The 27,557-nt window shown below is 37.9% G+C and overlaps 1 protein-coding gene across 4 annotated transcripts in view; it reads right to left on the bottom strand.

The window, feature by feature from the left end:
• Positions 1-3,696: 3,696 nt before the first annotated feature.
• The window catches only part of CHR24 (chromatin remodeling 24), a 49,279-nt gene continuing 25,418 nt past the window's right edge, over positions 3,697-27,557 (bottom strand). For all 4 annotated transcript variants that reach the window (XR_016053937.1, XR_016053940.1, XM_006850469.4 and 1 more), the window contains 9 exons: positions 22,691-22,771; positions 22,481-22,599; positions 21,782-21,893; positions 13,261-13,329; positions 13,024-13,118; positions 7,273-7,404; positions 4,714-4,776; positions 4,490-4,622; positions 3,697-4,293 (listed from right to left, as the gene is read on the bottom strand). Coding sequence is in view for 2 of the 4 variants with exons in the window: in XM_006850469.4 (XP_006850532.3) it covers positions 4,084-4,293; positions 4,490-4,622; positions 4,714-4,776; positions 7,273-7,404; positions 13,024-13,118; positions 13,261-13,329; positions 21,782-21,893; positions 22,481-22,599; positions 22,691-22,771 (1,014 nt within the window). In the remaining 2 variants the exon portion in view is untranslated. The remainder of the gene's footprint in view (positions 4,294-4,489; positions 4,623-4,713; positions 4,777-7,272; positions 7,405-13,023; positions 13,119-13,260; positions 13,330-21,781; positions 21,894-22,480; positions 22,600-22,690; positions 22,772-27,557) is intronic.

Raw genomic sequence — 27,557 nt, 5'->3', positions numbered from 1 at the left:
GTTCCTCCCTTTGGGGTCAATGTTTGGAGGAAGTAGTCAATGCATAAGTTCTACAATGTAAAGTTGTGATCTCTCCGAAAAAATTAAAATTTGACTGTTTAGAAATTTTCTCCAAAATAACCATTTTTAGCTTGTAAATTTTATTTATTTTTATATATTAGTGAACTATCTAAAAAATTACATCCAAGATCCATCTCTAGACTAAAAAGAGATGACACTATGTGAGTCCTAGGACTCATAGAAACCGTGTCCCAACGTTTATATGTGTGTCCACAGGTCAAATTATTAGACCTGTTAGTGTACCTGCAGGTCAAATAAGTAGACCTTTAAATCAAATATCAACACATAGTTAACTCGACACGCTTTTGACAGGCCTTCAAATCCTCAGCTCAGGCTTAATACATGGTGAGTTTTAAAGGGAATCTCATTTTCACCTTGGCCTTTAAGAACTTCATGTACAATTTGATGCAAGAAATAATTCATTTTGCTTTCTTATGATGAATTAGAAGTCAATTTTATTCCTACCATTCATCATAACGTGACATCGGTCATTATGACTGAAAGTTCAAATTCACTAATTCCCATGGTATGCAACTTCTAGTTTCAAACAAGTTTCGAACTGCTTTCATCATCATCATAATCTTATTCTAACTATTTGGGTCGGATACAAGAATCATGTTTTGTCATTCCGCCAAGGCTCATATCCTAAGTTAGTTTATAAGCCAACACATCTCTTTTCACTACTTCCATTTATGTTCTTTTGGGCTTGCCCTTTTAAAGCCTTCAACTTGAATCCAATCACTGTTCCTAACTGGTACTGTTTTAGGTCAACACTGCACATGACCAGACCACCAAAGTCTATTTTTTTCTTATCTTATCGTTTATTGGAATTTCTCCTAGGTTCCCTCTGATGTTTTTATTCTGGATTCTATCCTTTCTTGTCATGCCACTCGTCCACCTCAACATCTCCATCTCGGCTATACTCATTCCATAGATATGGTGTTTCTTTACCGTCCAACATCTCATCCCATAAAGCATGGCTAGTCTTATATCCATCCTATAGAGCCTCCCTTTTAGTTTTATTGGTGTGTGGCGATCACATAATACTCCAGAAACTCAATTCCACTTTGTCCACTCAACTTAATTCTAAAGGCATCATCTTCTTCAATCTTTCCATTCTCATGGACTATCGATCGAAAATATCGAAAAAAAAATCAATTTTAGGTTTTTATTGAGCATCAATCTTAATTACTTCCTTGATATTATTACTAAATTTACATTTCATATGTTATGTATTAGTCTTACTCATTTTAAAATCTTTAGATTCTAGAGCATCTCTCCGAAGTCCTAACTTTATGTTGACACCATCTCTAACCACATCAATCACATTTAGAATTGTTTGCCTCCTAATAAATATTAGATTTAACCTTATCTGAAGAACAATTGTTTCATCGGGCTTGACCGCATTTTTACAATATGCGATTTAGAGGTATAAAGCATCCATCTTAAAGATGGATGCAAATACGTGGTCCATCTACAAATAATTGTAACTAACTGTCCAAATGTTTTTTAATATAATTATTATTTTTAGTTTTCGAGAAAAAAAAAAAATTTCATCACGATCTCTATATTAAAAATTATACATACTCTAAAAATTAGGATCAAATTATATTTAAAAAATACATTCATTACCAAGCCTGCCTGTGGCCTCATGCTAACCACATCCTTAAAGCATAAATGCAATAAATAGTCAAAAAGAAAACAATAAATTATTTAGCATTAGTAGCAGCTGTAACGTACCTAAGAAAAGGAACTCCATTTACTTCTCCTCAACAAGGACCTGATAATCAAAAAAGAAAAGCACATAAAATGTCCTAGTACTTTGGTGAATAAGTTAACGGAAAATTTACAAAAAGACCATTTATTTTTAATGCAAAGAGGTCATCATCATCAGCCATCCGATATGAAATCGGGAGGCTAGAGGTGTGTCATTGACCTAACTCGAAATCCCAAGTGGCTCCAAACCAGGCATATAAATACTTTTGTATTTTTCTAAACAAGTGGTCCTCCAAACTGGGTCTATAAGTATCCATGACATGCCACTCATCATAGAATAGTAAGAGCCATTCAATTGGTTTTCCAAAAATCTACCAACTGGCCCCTAATCCTACCTATGCATAACCTTGAGAAGTGGAGAGTGGAGGTTTGATGGAAATTATGACATAAGGAACACTTCACGGAAACATAGTCCCACCGGATTTTATCAGCCCAGAGGGAAGAAGATGATTAACAAGATTTTGAAAGTCTTTGATGAATAATGAACCAGGGTATGGTGGTTATGGAATAAGGGTTTTATAAACTCAAGGACACGGTTTTTATGCGGCATATTGTAGAAATGCAGGCTTGACAATAAATATGTTTTTTAAATATAATTTGATCTTAATTTTTAAAAAATATATAATATTTAATATGGAGATCATGAATATGAAAAAAAAAAAAAAAAATGAAAACTAGAAATAATAGTTATATTAAGAAAACATTTGGACCATTAGTTAGAATTGATTTCAGATGGACCACCTATTTGCATCCATCTTTAAGATGAATGATTTAGACCTCCGGAACACATATTGTAGAAATGCAGCCCAACCCGCATGAAATAATTTTCCATTAGTAAAAGATTAAACAAATAGTCTAAATTTCACAGACAAGGAACAAGGTTGTAAATGGTTAGGGAAAGATGATGTCTTCGAGGAAATTGATATTGTGTAAATAAGTTTGAGTAGGTTTTGGTATTAGGCGTAGTAGGAACTGGCTGAATAGAACGGGAGGTAGATCTATACTGATCAACAATGTTCTAGAATATAGAAAAGGGAAACCAACTAAAAAGACATTATCAGAAGGGAAAAGTTCATATACGGGCATCCCTGTATATGAACTCAAACCACCGGTTCATATACGGGCATCCCTGTATATGAACTCAAACCACCTGTATATGAACTCCAACCACCTTGGAGGTGGTAATTGAAGGGCAGTGGTAATTGAAATGCTATCTTTCAATCACTACCGTCCAACTTAGTTGGATCACCACCATCTAACTAAGTTAGACGTTGGGTGGCACAAGTTACACTATGGGCATTGTCTACACAGTAACCATGTCTTTATTAGAATAGACTCAACTTCCCTAAACTTAATGGCCAAACGGCAAACCTTATTCCCATATTCATTAGTTTCATATAAAAAAATGGAAAACTTAATGGGCAATGCAAACCTTATTCTCATATTCATAAATTTTATAAGAACATAAAAGAAAATGTGTCCAACCTGGGAAACCCTAAGTATCTCATGGCCTGTCTTTGGACCATATTTTGTGCTGCGCCCACTATTTCGTCTGCCTCTTAGCCAAGGATCATGGCCCTAGTGTCCCCATTACTCAAAAATAAGTTCTATATAAATTAAGGAAGAGATCTTTGAGAAGACCAACTATGTAAGTCCATCTATTTCCAGAGTTCATGGAAAACAAAATATGGCATGAGCGTGCCAGTCATCAGAAATAATGTTGTAATAGAAAGTAAATCATGTGAACCTTGGGTGACCATATTTCGCTCAATAAAGAACCAATACAGCAGCAGATGTAACGAATTCATGTTTCGAAAAAGATTCTTAAGCCGGAATCCCTGGATAAGAATGTCCTCATCATTTACTAAAAGGAAAGAGAAATTGCATAGAACTCTCATAATTACAACTAGAACAATGCATTCAAAGGATTACTTTCCCTACTACAATCATATTTTCTTTTTTGTGCAATTTGGGCCAAGACAACGATTTTGGGCCCCCATTCTATCAACCACCAAATCAAAAAAAAAAAAAAAAGTTAAAACGAACATGGAATATGCTGTCTACAGTGTGTGCCAATTAGATATTGACATAGAGAGATTGTATTTATGGATGCGCACATGCTTTGAATGCACATATGGAATTACGGATCTCATGCACCTTGTAGACAAGGATCATTTCATGCATCACAGTTTTGTAAAAAAATAAAAATAATAATAAACATGCACCAAATGCTTTATACAAATAGTCCTACTCTCTCTTCCTTTCAACCGATAACTTTTGAAGCACATCTGATATATCATCGATGTTGACGACATCTGGAGTATTGCTAGGATTTGCCTTCCCTTTCTTATGATCATGGTTCATATCAGATTTCTCAATTGTATCAAGTTCTGACTCCAGTACCTTTATCTTTCTATGCAGATTCTCTCCTTTGTCAGGCAACTTTGAAATGATAGCCTGAAAAGAGATGAAATTTGGGTAATTGCAAAAAGATACACCGCCAATAAAACAATTCTCATTTCTTAAAACCCCCAACCCATTTGGGTAATTGCAAAAAGATACACCGCCAATAAAACAATTCTCATTTCTTCAAACCCCCAACCCCCCCCCCCCCCCCAACACAGAAAAGAAGAAAGAAAAAAAAATCTCATACCTCGTTATCAAGAGTTTGATATAACCTTTTAATAGCTTCTTTGAGGCGCTCAGCATGCACTGCCTTGCTAGCTACAATAGGGGAATTTGTGTCGGGATATTTCCAATGCTTTGGGTTTAAGGCATCTTCCTTCCTGAAACATGCACATATCACCAAGCATTGCTATGGAAACATTCAAAGTGGAGGTAAATGGAAAAATATGCAGATCAGATGGGAAGGCATACCCGGCTGGAACAGAGTCTGAAAAAGAGCGAGCTGAAGAGTGTCCCATATACATGGTGCCTCTACTGCACCCAGCAGAGATATGTTTAAGATTCATGCCTCAAATGATTTTTAAAATTGAAGTATACAACATTGAGACAAATCACTCAATTAAAAGAGTAATTCTTCTTTTTCTGTATCATGAATAAATTTCACTCGAGAGATGAATTTGTACAACTGCACTATGCACAATAATGTTTACACGCATGAATTATATGGGCTATTTCACCATCAATGAATTTAAGGTTGAGGCGCACAACTCCAGCACTTCCACAAATATTGCAAATTTTACACAAGTCAAATGTATAGATACGCAGAAACATTCTTTTCCCAATGCATAGAAAATCATCGAAATATTTCAACAATAGAAAAAAATTGAACTATTAAAACATCCAAAGATAGAAAATCAATAAATTACATATAATTTGAAGAAAACAAGAAAATTGAAGCAAAAAAGAAAAAAAAGATATAGAGAGAGAGAGAGAGAGAAGGAAAGAACTAGGGAGAATCTATAATCTGGAAACAAACCAAAAAGAAATAATCTTCCTAAAAACTAACACAGTGGGAATTCTGTACAAAGCCTAACTAAAAGAACCCTGCTCATTTTTAAAAAACAAATTTTCATAACTTTTATTTTATGATTTTGAAAAATGCTCATATACTTTATACATATAGCAACTTTTATGTGAATATACTTGTTCTGCTGTGTCTTCCCATGTCAGATTACTAAACCCCACTACAATCCCCACCCCCCTCCCTTGATCTCCTCAAGTATTGGAAAACAAGGTTGAGTACCTTTAACTAAGTATTTCCTAGAGTTTTGAGATTGACTAATGAAAAAAAAAGATTCATTTATTAATAATGTAATTTAAAATAAGACATTTATTACAATTCTCAAAATTTAGGAACGACTTGAACTAGAGTTTTTTCGACACCCATTGAGTTTTTGGATACCAATCATTTATTAATTATAAATAACAAAATTTTCAAATAATGTTTAAAAATTCCAAGCATTCCATAAAATTTTGGCAATCATTTGGATGTTACGGATCTAGATTCCACATAGCACTAATCACTATTCCTAAAACTCGGAAGCAAGGTCACCTATTGGTTGAATCACGGTCTTGTACACAACTCTCAAAATTTGATGAGGTGGAATCTAGACTCCAAAGACATCATAACAAAATTCAAAAAATGTGGAATTGTGATTCCTCGCTTCTAAGAATCGGGATCTGTGGCGATTCCTTCATGAAAAGAGGAATCAGGATTCTAAACTGGAATAGCTAAGTTGGACAGTTCCGGTACATAAAACAAGGCTATACTTGATTGCTCCTTTATAAGAAGTTGCCTACAGGAGATCACCTTTAAGGAATAGGAGTCCAACTCCCAAACTGATGTTGAATGTGTTTGGAAGCAAAGGAGACAATGGAGCACCTCTTTTACACTGCAAATAGCACACAAGATATGGGCTTTCATCTTACAGTATAGCTTAGCTAGGCCTGGGTTAGGTCCTACTTAATCCAACCATTTTCCAATCTTACTTCAAACCCCTATTCCCTTCATTGAGCCTACTACTATGAAGGTCCACTCTGTTGGCAAGCCTTTGGGTTATCTGGCTCAAGTGGAATTCCAGGATCTTTGAAGGACACTTTACGAGTCTTGAAAGGATAAAAAACCGATTCTAGCTTGTCTTCTTTAGGGCTCAAAACTTCCATGAGCAAGAAGCCTGGTTGGTGGGGCAGGGGTCGCCTAGAACTTCTTAAAAATTGTTTGGGTATTGGAGTGGCTAAATCCACAATAGCCAAGGCCTAGGCTCTCTCAGTGGGCCAGAGACTCTTCGATACCACTCAAGGTCCCGATCTCCTGGCGGAAGGTAATTTTTCAAAATGTGACTGCTTGGGCCTCAAGGGTTCCCATGACGACCAGATTCCATGTATGACAAGTGTTTGAAATCATTAGGCCTCTTTAAGTAGCTCTCGAGAACTCATAGGGAGAGGCCAATGCAGAAGTGGATGTCATAGAGAAAGAGGCACACTTTCCACAAAATTTTGTTGTAGTTTTCCGCACTTACTGCCTTCCAAAAGGCCTGCTTCTAAACCCCATTACAATCCCCTCCCCCCTCCCTTGACTCTATGGTTGTTTCCCATGTGTACAAACTGGTCGTGCTAGCCATAATTTTTAAATGGGGCCATATATTTGTAATTCGTATATCAAAGTACATGGTCAATTTTATCCAAAAATCATCCCATCATGGTTCGAAAGGACACAGCTAAGTGTACAAAAACCATATCACACAGAAGCAACCTTTACTTTTATCTCCTCCTGCTCATGCTCCAGCTTGGGGCACATGTTCATTGCGATAAACTTGAACATAACTTCAGTGATTTCACACACACCACACTAGAATAGGAAAAGTGAAAGATAAGCAAAAGACCATATAACACGCAAAGAAATCACACAACATCATAATTAGCCTTAGAAATATTGCATGGGTTTAAAGGGCTCCAGAGTTCCTATGTTACCAGGGTAGAATGTCAGCTTCTTGTCTCAATGCCAGAGAAGTCGCGGCCTTCGAGAACAGCAAACTGTGATGACTGACTGCTGCTATTCCTAGGCTTTCGAGAAACTCAATATGGTCACTCAAAGAAGCCTCCCTAGTAGAAAATGGTGAATCATACATTACATTCCAATGAATAGTACAATTACAAATTGATATCAATTTCTCAAGCGATCTCAAATCGATAAATAAGATCAGTTTCCTTGGTGATAAAACAAATCAAGAATAATTTAATCAACAAAGTAAACAAGCTAAGAGAAGGAAGAGTAATAAAGAAATTATACAGGGAGAAGAAGAACTACAGTTTGAAAGTAATAACAAATATAGGAGCAAGACATTGAGATACATCCTATACTTTGGTGAATGCAACGTGAAATGACACTGGACAGCACATAATAGAAAATCTAAAGATCAAACATCCAATGAGGTAAACCGAAAGAGCAACAGAATAAATGGTATTATCTCCAAGAAATATTATTTTTATTGTTCAATTTCTCAAAGCAGAGCTTTTTGATGATTAGCAAGAAATATTTATAGCTGCAATTGAATATGTTAAGGAGAGCTAAGTACCTCCCAACAAATCTTCTCCCGCAAATCAATCACACTCTTCCGTAAAGTTTTTTATTTTGGCCAAGTATACTATGAAATCATTTTAGAAGAGAGTCAACATTATGGAGAATTGCAATCGTACAATTTAAAATCCTTTGTGAATGTTCAACTCATAGTATTCAAGAGTGGGAGCAAGAGCTTTCGATCAACTGATGGCCAAAGTTCCCCACCACGGAAGCATTATTGAGGGAACCTAGGACCACCTAGCATATATTCTGTATTTGTAAGGGGGGTGCTTGGAGAGCACCTTTATGTTCGTGTGTGTGTCTACGAGAAACCTACCACTAGGTTGTCACCAAACGTGAATAGTAATTTCGATTACCCAGTTGTTCAATCAATTGAATGGTTAGAAGCATAACAAAAATTACTAATCAGGTACGGTGAAAACCTAACAGTACATCTAGATGTATACGTATGTGTGTGTGCATGGAAAAGGCTCCCAAACAGTGGTCACCGAATTTCAACAATAATTTATGTGATGATCTTAACTATTTGATTTGGATCTGACAGTTGAGTATGTATCATTGTTTAAATTTAAATTTTTATTTTTAACAGATTAGCTTGAGCTGAAAACTATTTCTAATAAAGGAAAATGACTAAAATACCCCTTGCAACATTGCACGAGTATTCTGGTCATTTTAATCTTTTAGAACATTTCAAGTGCATATGGGTGAGAAGTGCACACACCCAAAATTTCAGCCCAAATGAGGTGTAAAACAAAAATAAAATTCAAATGGTGACATGTGCTCTCAACCGTCTGATCAAAAGATCGAACAGCCAAGAATCTTACAAAACTTAATGTAGAAAAATAGTGACCACCACTCTCTCTCTCTCTCTCTCTCTCTCTCTCTCTCTCTCTCTCTCTCTCTCTCTCTATATATATATATATATATATATATATATATATATATATATATATATAAAAAAAAAAATTGATATTCAACAATTTGAAAAATGTATAACCTAATATTTTAGCATTATATATACAGACACACAATGGGAACCCTATATCCTGAAAATCCCATAAAATATTGGGGGAAAATAAGATTGTAAGGTCGTGATATTGATAATAACAGAACTCAAGAACCTGACACCCTACATTGAACCACAAGTAAGACCAGACGATTCACAACAGTAAATTGCCAGATTCTAGACAACACGCGCTACTCCTTGCTTTGAGACGATTCCGAATGGGGGACTCCCCAAGCCAGAGCCAACTCGAGAGATTGCGAGTCAAACCACTAGTTGTCAACCGTTAATGCAAATTACAACCATAACAACCTAGAAAATTGACCCAAAAAAAACAAAAAACAGCATGCAATCGAAGATGTTGGTTGCAAAGTGCAAAATCTTTTGCCATGGGATCAACATCCCAAAACAGGTGCTTACCACCTTTTCAATGGAGTCAATCCCCCTTAGGGATCGAGATCCCAACAAGATAGGGTTCCAAATCTTATAATAGCCCACCAATCACAATAAGAGTTCATTTTCAAATACTATACATAGTCTGCTCCTTTTCTGAATGTTATCAAAATTTGCATTAGAGGCTGCTTTGTTTTGGCCCAAATTGGGGGAATTCTTCCAGTATATTTTAAGAGAAAAATAACAATTTTTCAAATAAGATAAAGATAATATTATAATAAATTATCAAATACAAAGAAAATTGTTACTTCAATAAAATATTTTTATGCATTTTACTTTTTGAACTTATAACATTTTTTTATGCTTAGAAAGGTTTTTGTTTTCATTGCCTTTTTTATTCATTTAGAGAGAGAGAGAGAGAGAGAGTACAGTCTTCCTCACCCAATGTCCATATGTACATTCTTCCTGCTAATTGAGAGGGTTTGTGAGGAGCAGATTGGGGGGGAAGGGGTGGGGCAGGTGACGAAAGGCCTGATTGTGGATGGAGTTGGGTTCCGAGTAGGGGTGAGGAGGGGAGCATAATGGTAGGGGGAAGAAGAATAGGAGGAACACAGGATGGTTTGGAGAGAGAAGTTCATAGAGATAATACAGGGAGGGGTAGAAAGGCCTTTGCAAAGTGGAAATCGGATATGGCGAATGGTAGTTTAGGAGGGAGAGGAACCACAGTGTCTGACCAAGAAAGGAATAATGAGAAACGGGCGACAAGGGGTTCAAAATGGATAGAAATGATTTGATATTCACACATCAAAGGGTATCAACCTCCCGAGAAACAAAGATGGGACCTGGGATAGACAAGGGAGGAAGGGAGGCAATGGGGAGAGGTTGAGGAGTTGGAAAGGTGGAGGGATGAGGAAGCGAAGAGAAAGGGTCCACGGTAAAGGGGTGGGTTAGGGAAGAAGGTTTCAAAGTGTTAAGAGGACGGAGTTAGAGAAATTGGGAACTAAGAAGCCTTTAGACAATTGGAAGGCTCTCAAAGAGAGTGATCGACAAGGTGACAATCAAGATGGCATCCGCCTCGGAATGTGTGACCATCCTTTTGCCTATTACAACAGTTTCAATGGTCAGGGAAACAAGGGAAGGGGAAGTTGTGGGAGGTTCAATGTGAAACCTGCCAAGTTTAATAAATGCCTACTTAGAGGTGGAAGCCGGGGAGGGTCATGCTAGACCTCCGGCACTATGGCAGCATGCATGAGAAAGGGTACCAGGCAGAGAATAGGTTCAACAGCCATCCAGCATTGTGCTTAATCCCGTCAAAACTCGAGCAAGAACTCAAGGGGTCACATTGGCGATAGGCCAAGACCAGTGTTTCAAAAAGCGGACCGCCCAGCGCCTGGGCGACCACCTAGGTGGTTCTGGGGGCCTGGGTGCATCGCCTAGGCCTAGGCGCCCAAAAAAAGCGGATATCCATAGGCACCGGAGAACCCGCCTAGGTGGCCACCTGAACCCGCCTAGGCGGCCGCCCAGGGGCGAAAATGCCCCTAATTTAGGGTATTTTTTGGTTTTTTTTTAATACTAAAGGTGCAAAATTGTGGGTTTTAGGTTCATTTGAAACCTAAAACCCATTAGAGCCTATTTTTTAGAGAGAAAAGCCCAAAAAAAAAGAAAAAATTCTACTGAGCCACCCAGGTTCTGGGCGCCCACCTAGGCGCTAAGCCGCCTGGACCCCCCAACCGCCTAGCGCTTTTTGAAACACTGGCCTAGACTATGATACTGAAGAGTCAGCCGCCATACATTGATGACTCATCTACAGAGATGGCAGCTTCTCGAAAGAAGCAAAGGCATGGGGAAAAGGACATGGCATCGGGAGTAAGGGGCAATCAATACCAAGAGGACATATAGGTGCCACTTGGTGAGCGTTAAGAGGGTCATCATTGATTACCTGATCACCTGGCGAATTTTGGCAGCAAGGGACCCAAGGGCGGATAAGAGTTTCCGGTCGACACCTGGCAGGAATCTGAATGTCCCCTAGGAATGAACGATCTACGTGATTTGCAAGTTCCTGTGGTCTACTACTCAAGACCATGGTCCTTGAAGGAATCTTGTTACTTAGGAGTGGGGTGGGTAGTTCCAGGGTCTATAATGACGATACCTTGGGAACCAGCTAGCAAGGTTCAGGGTTTGAACCAAGATTTTGTAACTAAAGTTTCCAAATCCTAAAAAAACAAACAGAATAAGGAATGCATACGAGATGGATTGAACAAACATCGAAAGGAAACCAAGAGGGAGGTTCTGAGAAGACACGAAGACTGAAAAGACCTCCATACATCACGTATGGGCTTATATGTGATAGAATGACAAGCATGGATGCTAAAGCCATGAACATGAATCGATAACCTAGACTGGGCTAAGTCCAAAAAGGAAGGACTCTAAGGTTTAAGGACCAGCTTACCTTTGCTAAAGAAGAGACTCTTTTTAGACAGCCAGGTCCAGTAGCTATTTGGAAAGGAAAGACAAAAGATGGGAATTGGAAATAGGTGGGCACTTGGCAGGTGATAAGCTCGGAGTTTCAGGTGGGTGTAGCCCATTTGTGAATATTTAAACTCAACAATACGGAAGTTTTTAGATGGTCCAGCCTAGACTGGATAAGGGTGCCCTGGAAATGGATGTCTCCTGGTCCTCTAGCTCCAGCAAGAAAGAGCGTGCAAGAAGGCTGGTTTGCGTCAGCCTTTCAAGGGTCAGTAGTGGCTAGAAGTTATGGGTTAAGTAATGAGGCTTCTGTGTATGGCTGGGGGTATCTGGAAAGGTTGTGGTTTAGGATGTTTATCATATTCGGTGAAGGCCAGAGGCTGGGCAAGGCCATTATGTTGAGATTTAATATGTTGAGATTTAATAGATGGACATAATTATGGTATAACGGTGGCGGAGGAATGCAGATTAGAAGACTGGTGGAGTGTTAATTGACTACAGATCTGCCATTAAGGTTCTCTAATAGGAAAGGTTCAGAGGGAACAACTTTCTCGATGGTAGATGGACTGAAGAACCTGCAGTTAAAGTGTTGCTTCTGAAATGAAGAATGGGGGGATCGAAAATAAGAACCAGCCCTCTGGGACCGTTTCATTGAACAAGAGTCCTCCTGAAGGGGGAGGGTGCAAGGTTTAGAGGGTGCAAGAGAACATACAGAAGGGCCAAGGGATTACCAATTTAGAGATGAAGTAAGATGAAGTACAAAAGAAGGAAGAAACCTTGCCTGGCTTGGCTTAAACATCATTCACAAATTTCCCCATATTCATTGTCCACAACTTCCTGCGAACTTTTTCTCTTCGGATGGGGGAGAAAGCAAGTATTCTTTGAAAGACAACCAAGCTATAGCTTTGGTATGGATATTAATGCAGCCAAAAATGATGCTTTCCCACGCAGAGAATGCACTACTTTAGAAAAATAAACATCGATACCAAGACATCATCTATAAATATTCATTATATTATCTACGGTTTACCCAATAAGAAACTTAAGAACAACGTAGGTATATCAAATAAACATGCAAAAACAGCATAATATAAATCACAAACAACATAATATAAATCACATTAGGAGGCTCAATTAAGCCCATTAATGATTCTCAACTTTTTAGGCAAATGTCAGCAATAAATGGCATTTTACAAACTTCAGAAACTTGAAAGAACGTGTAATAGAATAACTCAATCAAAAACTTCTCTGAAGAAAATAGTTGTCGAAAAGATCATACATTACATGATCGCTTCCATGCTCTTCTTCCAACTGCAGTTGTGTAAGTGAAACATCAAATCCTTGTGGTGGAAGGCTGAAAAGCTCTCGGAGATCCTATATTACAAAAGTATCTTAAGATGTTGCCAAGAAATAGGAAAGATCATGTATGCCTTCTACTATAGGATGGATAGAAAATAAAAATGAGGAAAACGGGCAAAATTTGCCTAAAAAACAGAGACAGGTGTTTGTCACATACTCTCTGGCTGAAATATCTAGTCTGTTCTTTGTGCTCTGTTGCAATTTTGGACAAGCCTCCTTTGAAAACCTGCCATGCACATCAAAACTAGCTTTAACATAGCCAAATATCAACAACAAAATAGCATAAGGATTTTTCCCAACAGCTTAAATACTTTGAAAGCTCCAAACAAGAAATTCAAAGCAACAATGGAGTAAAAGTCATCTAGGGAATATATCCCATGCAACGATGTAAAATGTTCATAAGGATAAATATATATGGATTCAGATAGAGAGATCCCCAAGCGCACCATACATATTCTTAGGGAACCCCGCACACATGCCCATGGACATGTACTATGGGAAGGCAAAATATTTTTTCTTTTCATATGTAATTTTTCATTCATAGCAGATGCACACATCAAGTTGTACCCAGTTTGTGTTGTAGTTACGGCCTTCTAAGGCCTTGACCACATCACCTTTATAGCTCTTGATAGCTCTTGGTAATAGTAGGAGTGACCGAGAGCAATGTCACTCTAGGATCTTCATGCATTAGGAACAAAGAGTCACAAACCCCAAGTGTCATGAGGCCAGTGTGTGTGAGGCACTCAAAGCGTTGAGGATTACCTCTAGTCAGGGTTGGTTGATTTATGCCTCATGACTATGTGATGGTCAAGGCACTGTGTATGAGATTGGTGGTGATATGAGCTTAAGTATTTAGTGTTACATTAGCCTTATATGAGAAGGTTAAGGCTTTGAGAGGACATAAGCCTAAATCTCTGACCCCGTAACCTTCTTATAGAATGAACATAAACAATCACAAATGGGCACTCTTCCATAGTTGATCCACTATGAAGAGAAATGCACCTGTGCCAAGAGAGGACCCCCGTATCCACAAGAGTGCATATAGTCGGCAGTGCACCTATAGTCCACTTTACAACCTAAGGGTCTCGAGCCACATCTTGGAATGAATTTAACAGCCAAGCATGAGCCCCTGCCTGACACTGTGGGCCACGGGTTTGTCTGGTCATTCTGAGAAGGTAACTTTAGATCCTAGGTCTAACTAAGTGGAGTGCTCCAATGCCCAATTCAACACCATGGACATTTCACTTGTTAATATCTATATATAATGTCAATTTATGTAACTATGATAGAGTGTGCTTTGGAGGATTTTTTTGGGATATTTGAGAATTTTTCTGGATTTTTTGGATCAAATATAACAGAGTTTTGAAGCCGTGCTATGAGAAATGACTAGGGACACAACCCTGAGTCCCACACATGACACCCAAATGGCCAGTGGGTGCCACAGGGGGGCTGATGTGGCACCACATCGCAACCCCATGGGCATGACATGGTAGTGAAGTTAATGGTCCATGGGACTGCCTTGTCTTTTTGAGATTTGTTATAATGTGTTGAGATTAAGTGAATTTTTGTGATATTTTGAAATATTGAATTTGATATTTTGAGATATTGAGAAATTATTTTGAGCACATGTTTAACGTGTGGGATTGGTTGGTTGTTTGCAAATGGGGCGATCTTCTAAAAGGGGTATAGGGTTTAATTACAATTGAAACCCTAAGCCTATATGGATTATGCATCTAATCATTCCTACGTGACATTATATGATTGGACGCACATGTACACCAAGGTGACATGGAATTGGAGAAAATTCTCAAATTCAAATCGCTTCTGGAACATGTAAAATTACATGAGGGGTAAGCCCCTACCAATGCTGTCACATATTAGTAAAGTGAGTTAGCATATGCAATTGTAGAAGCAAGTTAAATTTAATGTGAATTTAAGTTTGAGATTAATGAAGAGAAATTTGGTTACATGAATAGTACTTTTTTCCCGTATTGCAAATTGTGAATTTAGGGTTTATTAAGAGAATAATGGTGTTAAATCTCATCCACTCATTAAGATGGCATCATGAGTGATGAGTGGCTAGGATTGAACTCTTTCTCTTACCATGGATGACTTGGGCTAATGGTCAAGGTTAACTCATCTAGAAATATCTACTACACGAGCCTATAAAAAGGCACCTTACTCATTTGTGTAGAAAATTCCCCTTCCAAAAAGGCACATTACTCAATGTAAGTATGATCTTTAGAGTGAGAAAGAAAGAAGCAAAGTGTGAGAATTGAGAGAGAAAATTAGATTGAAGCTCCATCACAGCTTCATCTTAAGCTTGGAGGTGAAACCCTAACTCCATGATAACTTAATTTTGGAGAATTCTTCATGAAGCCATGCATCCATATAGTCTTTCATGACTGTAACACATCATTATATTCCCTTACCTTCTTGTTTTATGAGAATTTGGAAATCGATCATTGATTATGAGCCTTTGATTCCTAATTCTTTGATTCAATTTTGGAGGGAATTTGATGGAGCATTTTTTGGATTTTATTGACTGATTTCTCTGCACCTTTTTGGATCCAAATCACTCAATTAATTCATCTTTTTTATGATCTAATTTGGTAAATTTTTAAGAGGAAACTATGCCAAAAAATTTCCCATGCCCATTCTACTTTTTTTCTTACCAAATTGTGAGTGATTCAAGCCCCCTTTTTCTCCCATGATTTTATCACATTTTGGATCCAAAACTCTTGAGCCTTTCTTGTGTTGAAAGGTGCCACAAAAGTGATTAAATGATGCTTAATTGCTTCCTATTGAGATGATGTAAAATTGGCCTATATCTGGTTCTATCCAAATAGTTATTCCATGGTATGTAGCTAAGACTTTGGCTGTAAACCAGGCACAAAGAGCCCACTTATTTTGGTGAAGAAGGAGATCGCATTTGAGGCATTTGATATAACTCCAAAGTGATGTATAATTTGGCAAGATCGTTTGTATAGTGTTGTATTTTGTAGCACTAGAGTATTGTCTATTTATTCAATCTCCAAGGTGTATTATATGTTTGGACTTTGCCAAGGGACCTAATGGTGTTGTATCCTTCCTTTTAAGTATATGAAAAGCCAAGTTTGATGGCTGCAAACTGTATGTAACTGTCATATTTTTTTGTGTAAGGTCCATGTAATTGTGAAGTATCTTGTATTGAAATGAGAAAATTTTACTGCTTTACTTCACTTGCAAAAGCTCTTGTTTGAGAGTGCTTAGCAACAGCAAAAAGCCCAGCCAATAGTTATACCTCGCTACCACTGGCTTCACAACAACAAGAAGCCCTCGTTTTAGAGGGCTTCGACAAGACTTGGCTCTCTCTCCTAGCTTTTGCTTCGCAACAGCAAAGAATTGTCACTTGGCTTAATACATTAGTTGAGTACAAACTGACAAGTATACATGAAGAAGAGAGAAGAGATAAAAGAAAAAAGATTTTAGGAAGGACTAAAGAAAATGACCCAAAGGATGGGTGTACTGAATATGTAAAAAATTCAAGGAGCTTAGCTCCACTACATACTTGACAATACAGACAGTAATGTCATTAGCTTCTCATCAAGTATGATCAAACTTACACCCAACAGAATCAATCAAAACCAATACTTCCTCTGTACTGCTTGACACCCAACAAATGACTTTAAGGAAATAAACTTTCAACAATAAGCAAAACTGAGAAGGAACTGATCCTCTATTCAGACAGCTGAGTGGATGATTCCACCACAAATAAATCCTTGATTTGAAACAATACAAGGGATGTCACAGCTATAAGCCTACAACTGAAGCCAGGACCTGAAAAGCATGAAAGAAAAACCCTTAAACTCTCCTGGTGCAATCTCTAAAGACCCTATCCTCCATGCTAGTGCAAGATAAACCATGAGCTCTCATCAATGTCAAGCTTGATAGGTTAAGGCAATGGAAGAGACCATAATGGACATAGTCATGAACTGTGCTCTACACTAACACTAGTTGTCTTTCAGTCAAAACTGAAGTTAGGCCCTCCCACTAGTGGAACTTGGAATAACTCTAGCCCAAGAAATCGCTACCTGCCTAACTCTTTGGCGTAAGATCATAGATCATCCTAGCTAAGAGAATATTCTCCCTTTCCGCTCCATCAATAATCCCAATGGAATTACTGGATGATATAATTTCCATAACAAACATCTCTTCCAGCAAAGGATAAGCTCCCCTATAGAAGCGGGCATCACCAACCTTGCAATCCCCAGAAAGTGCGAGACCAAGGGGCCTTCTAACACAATCTTGACAGAACCACACTCCTAAGTCAACAATTAAATTTTCTATGTCACTCTTCCTCACAAAATAGTTATCTACCTCATGTATTTCACTATCAAAGCTTGCATTCATGTATGTCAAAGCTAATCTGGAAAAGAAATACAAATTGAGAAACTATTTCGTAAGGCTGCATCTTTACAAAGCTGTACCTCAACCTTGTAACACCTTTCTAGGTAGTCAAGTTGAAGTGTTCACACACCAGGCAGATATACACCATTTTAGGATCTTCAAAGTCCATAGTCAAGATGGAAATAGATTTGCAAGCCAACAAATGGTTTCCATTGCCAAACCGTCCGATTGGGGTTTGAGGTGTTAAAAAATATCATAAAGCCACGTCCCTACAAAAATCACATCCAGTTGAAATCTTATTTGCATAAGGGATGACCTTCACATTAAAAAAAAACCATTATTATTAAATGCTAATTAGAGAGTAACAATTCCAACTTCCAACTCATATCTTCATAAGCTCCAAGGTAAGTCGAAGCAGCAACCAATTGCTTCTTTCTATTCAAACAAAATACTTTTATTAAAACAAAGGTTTCCATAAGGATGAGCTACACTTAAGATGGACACAAATATCAAAGTGATTTATAGAATCTCCTTAAAAGATGCCTAAGGGAAACCCATAGTTGTTGGAAATGCCTAGGAACCCGAATAGTTTTAGGAACCAGAATCCCTGCCGGCTAGAAGATTCCTGTCTCAGGAATCGTTGTCCGTACAATAGGAATCACTAGGAACGAGATTCCTAGTTTTTGAGAATCGTGTTTCGACCAAAATAGATTCAAGTTTCATCCACCTATAGAATCGAGATTCCGTCCTTAGAATCAGGATCCCATCCCCCTAAAATCGACACTCCAAGAGTCAAGATTCTTTAATATGCATAATCGAGTTTCTGACATATATGGAATCGAGTTTCTGACATATGTGGAACATAGATATGTTGTCGTTTCGAATCGTGATTCTAACATATTTGGGAATCAAGTTTTTAAAGTATATAAATCAAAGATCCATGCCAGTTTGAGATCGAGATTTACAATAATATGGACTATGAAATGTGTTTGACGACCCCTATCAAGAATCAAGATTTTATTTTTATGGAGAAGGAAGCGACAAGCACATCTTGAGCCTCATCAACTTTAGAACCTATATTGGATATCTCTTATTAGAAGGTTTCCTGAATTTTAAAGTGATTGTGTTGACTATTGAACTTATGGTCATTATATACAAAAGGTAAGTATTCCTAAATTGTGATTTTGACTTCATTATTATAAAGACAAAATAGGAGTATGTCTACGCCATGCTTTTACTTTTAATTGTATGTGTTGTATTTATCAATTATACTTTAAATTTAAAGTAAAGGCCATCCAGAGTGGCACAAGTAAAATAATGAAACCCTGCAACCACTAGAAGCATTCAAAGGAAGATTTCTACTCCAATTGACATGGAAACTAGATTTAATCCTCTCTAGAATCCAAATTCGTTATATTTGGGAACGTCTACCCTCAATTAATGGGTTTAAGTTTTCAAAGATGTGTTGGATAGAGATTCTAAAATTAAAGAATTGAGTTTCCTTGGTTCCAATAAATAGTTTCTAAAGATGTGTTGACGCGAGATTCTAAAATTAAGAAATGAGTTTCCTTGCTTTCGAAAACAAGTTTCCAAAGATGTGCCGAATCGAGATTCCAAAATTAACGAATCAAGTTTCCTCGGTTCCGAAAAATGGTTTCCGTGGAGATTCCTTAACGCAAAGGCGGAATCGGGTTTCGAAACCAGAAACGCGAGGTCAGTGGAGAGATTCTGGTAACTATGGGGAAACCCCCCCATGCCGGCTCTGCTCTGCATCAACAAGTATCCTTCCTGCTGCATCATGGATAATGACATCGAAAACAGCTTTATCGAGCATTTGCTTTTGCTAAGTCCATTGTATTAATGTGTGAAAATTGTACAAAGGGAAATATACAAGACTAGAAGGGATTCAATACGAGCTCAACGTGTACAAATGCCCTCACGAAATCTCTGAAATTACATTATCACAGGTCTCAATGTGAGGGTACAGGTCCCATTGCATGTAAATAAGAAGCTCTCTAACATTCCAAAGAGGAGTTGGGCAGGTGTCTAAGAAACTTCAGATTTTCCAAATAATCACCTCATTAGTGCTTGAATGGATTAATTCCAATTCTCTTTCGCTCTCTGATTCCTTTCTTGCCAAGTCACCTATGTAATGTAAGGGAGGGAAACCTTCCATAGTTTATCAAAGAACATGCTTAGGAATTTCTTTTTGAATCACTGTGCAATAGACTCTGGGTGTTGAAGCTATAGATGTTACTACGTTAACAAAAACTCACCACAAGGAACGTGAAGGGAGTGGAAGCAAATGCTTGGGAGACTAAGCTCATACCTATCAATTATAATGGAAAACGCTGCCATGGTAATGAGTCAGACTTTTAGGCATTTGCTACTTAGTCGGGGCATGTATTAGCCATATTAGGTCATTTGGGTATTCAGCTTTGACAATTGATATGCACATTACCCATTGCTTTTAGCTAAAGCAAGCGATAAGATTATTTCAAACAAAGACACAAATTGTCAGGAAAAATCTTTTTTCTGAAAATGTTATATGGTACCATAGGAGCAAAATTTACATTTGCTCCCCAAGCTAGGAGTTATTTTATGACCCCAAAGTTTTGGATGTGACCTATTCAACCTTGAGACTGGCCTAAAAAGGAAAAGATGAATACACCCCCTGCAACTGCAAGAAAAAACAAAAACAAAATCATGCCCTAGGATTGTACATAGACCATCCAATTCTTCAACGGTCAATCTAGGTGTCTACGGGTGGCAATAGACCCGACCAGACCCAGGAACCGACAGGTAGACCTGACCTTGGGTCTGGGTATGGGTCCAAATTTTAGACCGGGTCCAGTCAGGTGTATGTGGATATTCATAAATGTTGCCACTACGTTTGTTTCTTAAGAATTTCCAGTTATTACATAAAAAGGTAAGGAATGTGGGTATAAATTGATGTTCGTAAATGTCGTGAAATACTATAAATGTTGCCAATAACATGGGTGTATGATGATAGATAAAAAATGGCAAATAAAAAAAGAAGCTCATAATCATAGCCCACATGTCTCACATAAACATTAGGGTGGCAATGGACCCGACCAAACCTGGGACCCAACGGGAAGACCCGACCTCGAGTCTGGGTATGGGTCCAAATTTTAGACCCGAAAGGTCGGGTCCGGGTCCAAAACCTGGACCCATACACTATTCGGGTCCAAGTCCAACCGGACCTGGCCTGTTATCTATAGGTGTCTAGATAATCTTTTTTTTTTTTGTTCCTTTTTCTGGGAAAATACTAATCTGGTGATCCAAAAGTAGATCCCTAAATTTCATATCATGGAAATCCTCCAAGTAGGTCATTTACCTGAGTAAATCAATTTTTTGCTCTTGTAGAAGCTTAGTATACATGTTCTTTTTAAAAAAAAATTGTGGTTAATGTTATTTAGTCTCGAATCACCCAATCTACAATTCAATAAAATGTGACATTAACTCAACTCAATTAAACTAAATCCCTGATGCACTAGAGCAAAAACATATCCCACAATCTACTCCATGCTTTGGAACACAACTCCAAAAGTGAATGCGGAAACTGATAGAATGCATCGATTATATCATCGACATGATCTATGGACAGGCAATCTGACTTTTCATCTCCCTAAAAAACAGCATAGCATTTTTTTTTAACCCCACGATCCAAATGAGCAGCATTAAGCCAATATTCACTAGTCCAAGGGACAGTATGAAGCGATTGGCTTGTCAAAGTGCCTTTCTTCGCCATGCAAGCTCCACCACATTCAAAGTGAATAAATATGTTGCACTCACTAATGTATTGTTGCCTGTAGCCTACTGAGTTGAATTGTCGACCACATTTGATAATTATGTCTGCATCGGCCCGTAAGTATGAATATGGGTTAAATGTTTCTCTTTCCAAGGACATTCAAGCTGTCATCATTGGTCTATAAAGTCCATGTGAAATGAAGACTTTCCCAACATATGAAAGAAATTGCCCACGTCCTGCTTTTTTTACAATTAGGAAGTGACCAAACATCACTAGTCAAAGTATCATCGGCCACACATGCAACATCATTCAACAATCAATTGAAATTGTGTGGACTGCTGTCTAGAGACTGGACACTACTTAGATCAGTAAAACCATATGTCATAATAACTCAAAGAACGCGCCTGGCCATGTGCACATGCCCAACAGCAAATAGAAAAAGAGCAATGCTTTGCACAAACAGAGACTATCTAAATAAATTCTCACTTGAAATTTAAAAATCAAAAACATCACTCACTTGCATTTTATATATCTTCTCTTCTATGGTGCCACAAGTCATCAACCGATAGACAAGGACATCTTTGAATTGCCCAATTCGATACGCACGATCAACACTTTGGTTGTCCATGCTGAAGAATATATTAGTAAACAGAGCCATCCAAGAAGATTAAGACACTTATATTAAGATATAGTAACCAAGTCAGTGCCAAGATAATGCAAATTTAAGATAATTCGAACACAAGACATAACTCGTATATTAGAAATCCAACCGAGGACAGACCTCACATTTAAGCACTTAAAAAGAGGGATTATTCTACATTGACTAGCACAAACTAGAGGAATGTTGCATAAGAATGGACATATGACAAGATAAGGGTGATTTGAATCCATTAGAGAGGCCAGGGAGACAAGTTGCAACATGTGATATGGTAGGTTTCTTGCAAATGTTCATAGGACAATAATGTGCAAATCCAAAAAGAATCACTCCCTCTTCCAGCATCCACTTTTTTTCTTGGTACATGCACGCTTATGAACACAAAAGAGGAAGGGAAATGAATCAAGCATGGAAGTAGAAACTGATATAGAAACCAAAATAACAGGGAATTTGCAAGCGCCAAAAGCAACAAAAAGAAGATGATTAATCTATTTTGTGGATCACAAAAATTGCAAAAAAAAGTGAATACATATACTTCTTTCTTATTACTATTGTCAAAACCTTGGATTCCAAGCTGGATCAACAACAATTACTCGATCCGCTCTAGTAAGAGTAAGCCCAAGTCCTCCAACTTGAGATGTCAAAAGGAAAATAGGAGCACCTAAACCCTCTTGAAATTCCTGAAAATAAAAAGATGATGCAAGAATTGATAACACAAGACTCAGATTGGAACTGATGTTTGCTCCAACATTAAGCATAGGGAGTACAAACCTGGACAAGCCTTTCTCTTTCAGAAGGCTTCGTGGTTCCATCAATACGTAAGAAAGAATAACCTTTTGATCCAATAGCTTCCTAAGGCAACAATTGAAAGATGTGTCACATCAGACAACAGATATGAATTTGATAGATGGGTTTCAAATATGTGCATCATAAATATACAAATTTAAATTTGTGTCATCAATCTATTCATGAGATACGCTGCGAAACCAATGACAGGAGTCCCCACTAGTCACTAGAAATATGTGGTGCATGCAGTACAACCCGATTTGATAGATATGATTTCCATTTAATGCCTACGGATTCTAAATTCACATGATACAGCTCCAAATAAAATAGAAAGAAGATGCCACAGAAATCATACGCATCAATTCTCTAAGACCCCATAGCAAAAGCTAGGCCTCCATCAATCTCAGCACTCTCCCTAAAAACAATAATTGCATCTACTGAATATCATAATATGATGCATATCTAGTTCAACATGGATGATTTTATTCAGGTCCGATACTTCAAAGACGCATACAATGTTCAAAAACAAATGTTGTAGACAGGTACGCAACCGCATTGTGCATCATAGGAGCCAATAGAGGAAAAACAATTACTCCGTGCAAGTCTGTGTGCATGTGTGTGAAAAAAACTATAGAAGTGAACACGCATCTAGCCGCAGTTATAAGCCTAGGCCCAAAAACGTAGCTAGAAGGATTTGTTTGCTGAGATTTGCAAATCTGTGGATCGAAAAAACAAAAATCAAATTTGAGCCTTTGAAGGCCTAGATTTACTATTCACCAAATAGACGAGCCTTGTTAGCTGAAAAATGGCATACGAGGTTTTTCCCACTGTTTCAAAAAGCGGACCGCCCAACACTTGGGCGCCTGCCTGAACCTGTCTAGGCGGCCGCCCAGGGCCTGCACCACACCCAAGGGCGGAAATGCAGCTCCTTGAGGGTATTTAGGTTTATTTGAAACCTAAAACCCATTAGAGGCTATTTTAGAGAGAGAAAACCCAAGAAAATAAATTTTTTAATGGGCCGCCCAGATTTTGGGCGCCCGCCTAGGCGCTGAGCGGCCTGGACCCCCCCGACCGCCTAGGTGCCACCTAGCACTTTTTGAAACACTGGTTTTCCCCATTTCTTTTAGTACATTAAAGTAAAAATAATTTTCTATCTCATGCATAAAATCCACATGTGCAAAAACATTGGGATCTAAAGCACTCTATTTCTAAAGTGGCTAACAATACAATATAAGCCCATTGGCTAATGCCTCTATTGGATTGTTATGATAAAATTTGGATATGCCTCTATTGGATTGTTTAAGATTGCAACCTTATAGATTCTGCACCCATTAATAAAACAATTGGATCGTTTCTTTCAATTGTTTTTAGATGGACCTCATATTTGCATCCATCTTTAAGAACATTTGATAATTGGAACATCCAGGCCCATAAGATAGAAGTTCTAGTAGCCCAATTACATAAATAAGTTTATGGGTAGCTTGGAGGTAGAAATTGAACTTGAAACTAACTGTTAGTATCATCAACCACTAGCCAATCAAGCCCAAGACTGATTCGTGATAACAAGTAGATCAGTTGTTTTATTGTTTTCAACAAACTTCAAGGTTTAAAACCCGTGAACTCCCTCACCCAAACTGATAAGATTACCGCAAATACGGAACCTAAGCAACAAACTAATTTTAGCAATTAAGCTTACTCCTAAAAGAACATTTCAATTAACTATTATATACACAATTATATAAAGGAAATTGCATCAAATGGCCCAATGATGAATAAGTACAACCCTCCAAGTAGCTTCTTAGAACAAATAGTATAGTGGATAGCTGAATGTCCTCATAGGTGATATAACCCTCAAAGTACGGGTCAGTTTGACAACAAAATTTGAAACTTTTTTAATTAACTTTTTTCAACTTGTAATATGAAGAAATGGCATTTGCTATATGGGGGTATTGAGAGAGAAAGAAGAAGAGTGAGAATCATCCAAGAAGGCTCAAAGTTATGTTTCTATTAAACCCACACTATCTTGAGTATGGAGAAACTACGAAGTATACCAAGGGCTTCTATCTCTTTCAGGGTACTAGACTTTAGTAATGAAAAAAAGGGTAGGGGACCTTCTCCCCCACTGACTTATCCAAAAAAAAAAGGTACAAGACTTTGGTAAAAGAGGCTCGGTTCAAGACTTTGGTAAAATTGAGGTTTCCCCTGAAGCATACCCTTTGATCTTTCTGCTCATGGTAATTGCCTGCATTGCCTTTATCTCTCTTCACCAACGTTTTCTCTCTCCAGAATTTCATTTTGGCAGAAAAGGTCCTTATTCAATTCCAGAGTGCACATAATCAAAGCTCTGGACCACCTACTTTTGGTTGTCGTGACTTTCTCCCTCTTCTCATTTTCTCTCTCTAGAGTTTAGGCTTTGATAGTAAGAGAAACTCTTAAGGTACTTCGATTTTCTTTTAATGGAGAGATTTTGGGAAGGTGGGTTTCATTAAAACGCAGTTTTGTGACTCTTTATTCGTGGTTGAAAACATTTTTCTCTCTAAAATGGGGTCCCAAAAAGAGAGATTAACCACTTGTGTACTTTAGATTATTTTTTTTTGGTGAAATAATTAGAGGGTGAGTTTCAAATAACCTAAGGTCTTGGCATCCTCGTACTCGAGTTGGGTGTCTTCTCGCGCTCTCTCTAGATATTGGGCTTTCTAGGAACGCGCCCTTGTAAGAAACCAAAACTCCTTTTGTAGTTCGGAGTTTTTCGACCCATCTGAGCTCTCCATAAGAAAACATTAGTCAGTCGGGTTTCACAAAACCACCATTGGCATCCTCCTACTTGTGTTCATCTTCTTCCTTTCTCTATCTGGAATTTTTATCGCTTCTCTCTTTATAATTTGGGTTCTAAATGAGATAGAAGCCCTTGGTCCACTTCTTGGTTTCTCCACCCTCAAAATAGTGAGGCTTTCATAGAACAAAATGTTTAGGCCCTCTTGGATGCTTCTCTCTCTTCTTATTTCTTGTGCTAGAATTTGGACCCTGTGAGAGACAGAAGCCCCTTTAGGTAGAGAGAGAGTGTAGGGCCTCGAGCGAGAGGGGGATAGGGCATTAGGCAAGAGGGAATGCAGTTAGAAGGAGAGAAAAGAGCATGCAGCTAGGTGGAGAGAGTGTTGGATGTTGGATGTTGGAGAGAGAGAGAGAGAGGGAGAGAGAGCCCACCCCCGCATTTTGCAATTTGAAAAGATTTACAAAACTGTCTTGACTTGATTTTTGTTGGATCACAATTTTGGGCAAGTTTTTTATAACTGAAAGGTTAAGGATTGAGGGAATCAAACAGTTTAAGGGCAAAATAAAGGAAATATTTTTTTAAAATGACTTCAAATTACAATGTAAATTACAATTTGAAGAGGGAATCAAATGGATCACAATATATTGTCATTTAGTCCCTTGGTGGAAAAAAAGGAAGGTATATTTAATGATGAAGTTCATGCTTCTTCTTTTTTATTGCATTAATAGGGAAGAGAGAACTAGTTTATTAGGTCTTTTAATTTTCTTAGTTATCTAAGGGTGTATTATGATTTTTTGTTTATATTCTGAGGGATTAGTTCCATTTTGTTTCACAAACTTATAAAATGGTTATTGGGGTCATCCAATACTAGTTTTACCTGCACAATTCGTAGCTTGCTTGGTATCGAGTGTCGACACGTGCCAACACTTAGACCGTGTCAATACCCACAGACACACCAGTACACTTGACTACAAGTGCCCAAATGTAATTGTTTGGCATTATTCAAACAAGTGCTTAAAGGCTGAGGTCATAAAGTGGACATCAAACCTACAGGCATCGGGAGTTTGAATCTTGTCTATGAACCTTCTTCTTTTTTTTTCTGAGCGTTTTCTATTATATAAAGACAAGGCCGACACAAACCAACCAAGCCGTGGATATGAAACAAAAGAGCTACCACAATCCCACTTTGATGTTATGTAATTCTATGGACAATATTTTATACATATCTTATTCAAAATGGAAAAAATAACCAACAGTGGGGTTTGAACATGCGAAGTCTTACGAGAGATACTTGTTTAAACAAGGCTGCCAACTCTTACCACCATGACATATTGCGCTAGATACATAATTATAGGAAGTTTTTTTATATATTTGTATTAATCCTAAATATTGGTTGTACAAACATAACGGGAAGTACTAACATTTTAGCCTTATGTACTAGACACTCTGACACGTACTAATTAATGACACATGATCAGTATCCATGTAACCATGTCCAAAACCCTATGAGAGCATTACACTTATTGATGGCCCACTTCTCCACACGTGAAAATTTTAAAGATGTTACTTTGTGCCTTGGGGCTAAGAATCCCTCATTCAGTCCTGGCACCGACCAATGGTGTCATGGATAGGGGTGCCACAAATGGTGTGGTAACGTCAACATGTCCAGCTGCTTTAACCTTTCCAAAGAAATTTTGAACAATGGATCAAGATTGTCCTTTTTATTCAAAGGACATTGGAAATGCTTCTCATCTTTCAAAGCAAATCAATAGGCATCATTACCCATGACAAGGTATGAAGAAAAACCTGATCCTGGATCTAATAAACCCAAACATATCGAGTGATGGCTCACTCATCATACTCTTGGAAGTCATTACACATCAAGTAAAACTCTTCCCTAAATTCTCTCACAGATTTGATGTCTACTTCAAAGTGAGCAACTTCAAGTAAAGGGTTGTCCAATAATAGGAAGGCAAGTCATCAACCCTTAGCTTTCATTTGGACCCAAGTGCTAATATTTCTCCTTGCCAATCCCCAAACTACTCTCATGAAGTTGATTCAACCAGATTAGTGCAGAGC

The sequence above is a fragment of the Amborella trichopoda genome, chromosome 1 (assembly GCF_054954075.1).
Source record: "Amborella trichopoda isolate Santa Cruz 75 chromosome 1, AtrichopodaSantaCruz75HAP2 v2.0, whole genome shotgun sequence".
Lineage (NCBI taxonomy): Eukaryota > Viridiplantae > Streptophyta > Magnoliopsida > Amborellales > Amborellaceae > Amborella > Amborella trichopoda.
Note: the sequence above shows the minus strand (reverse complement) of the source record. Positions and strands in the feature narration are given on the sequence as shown.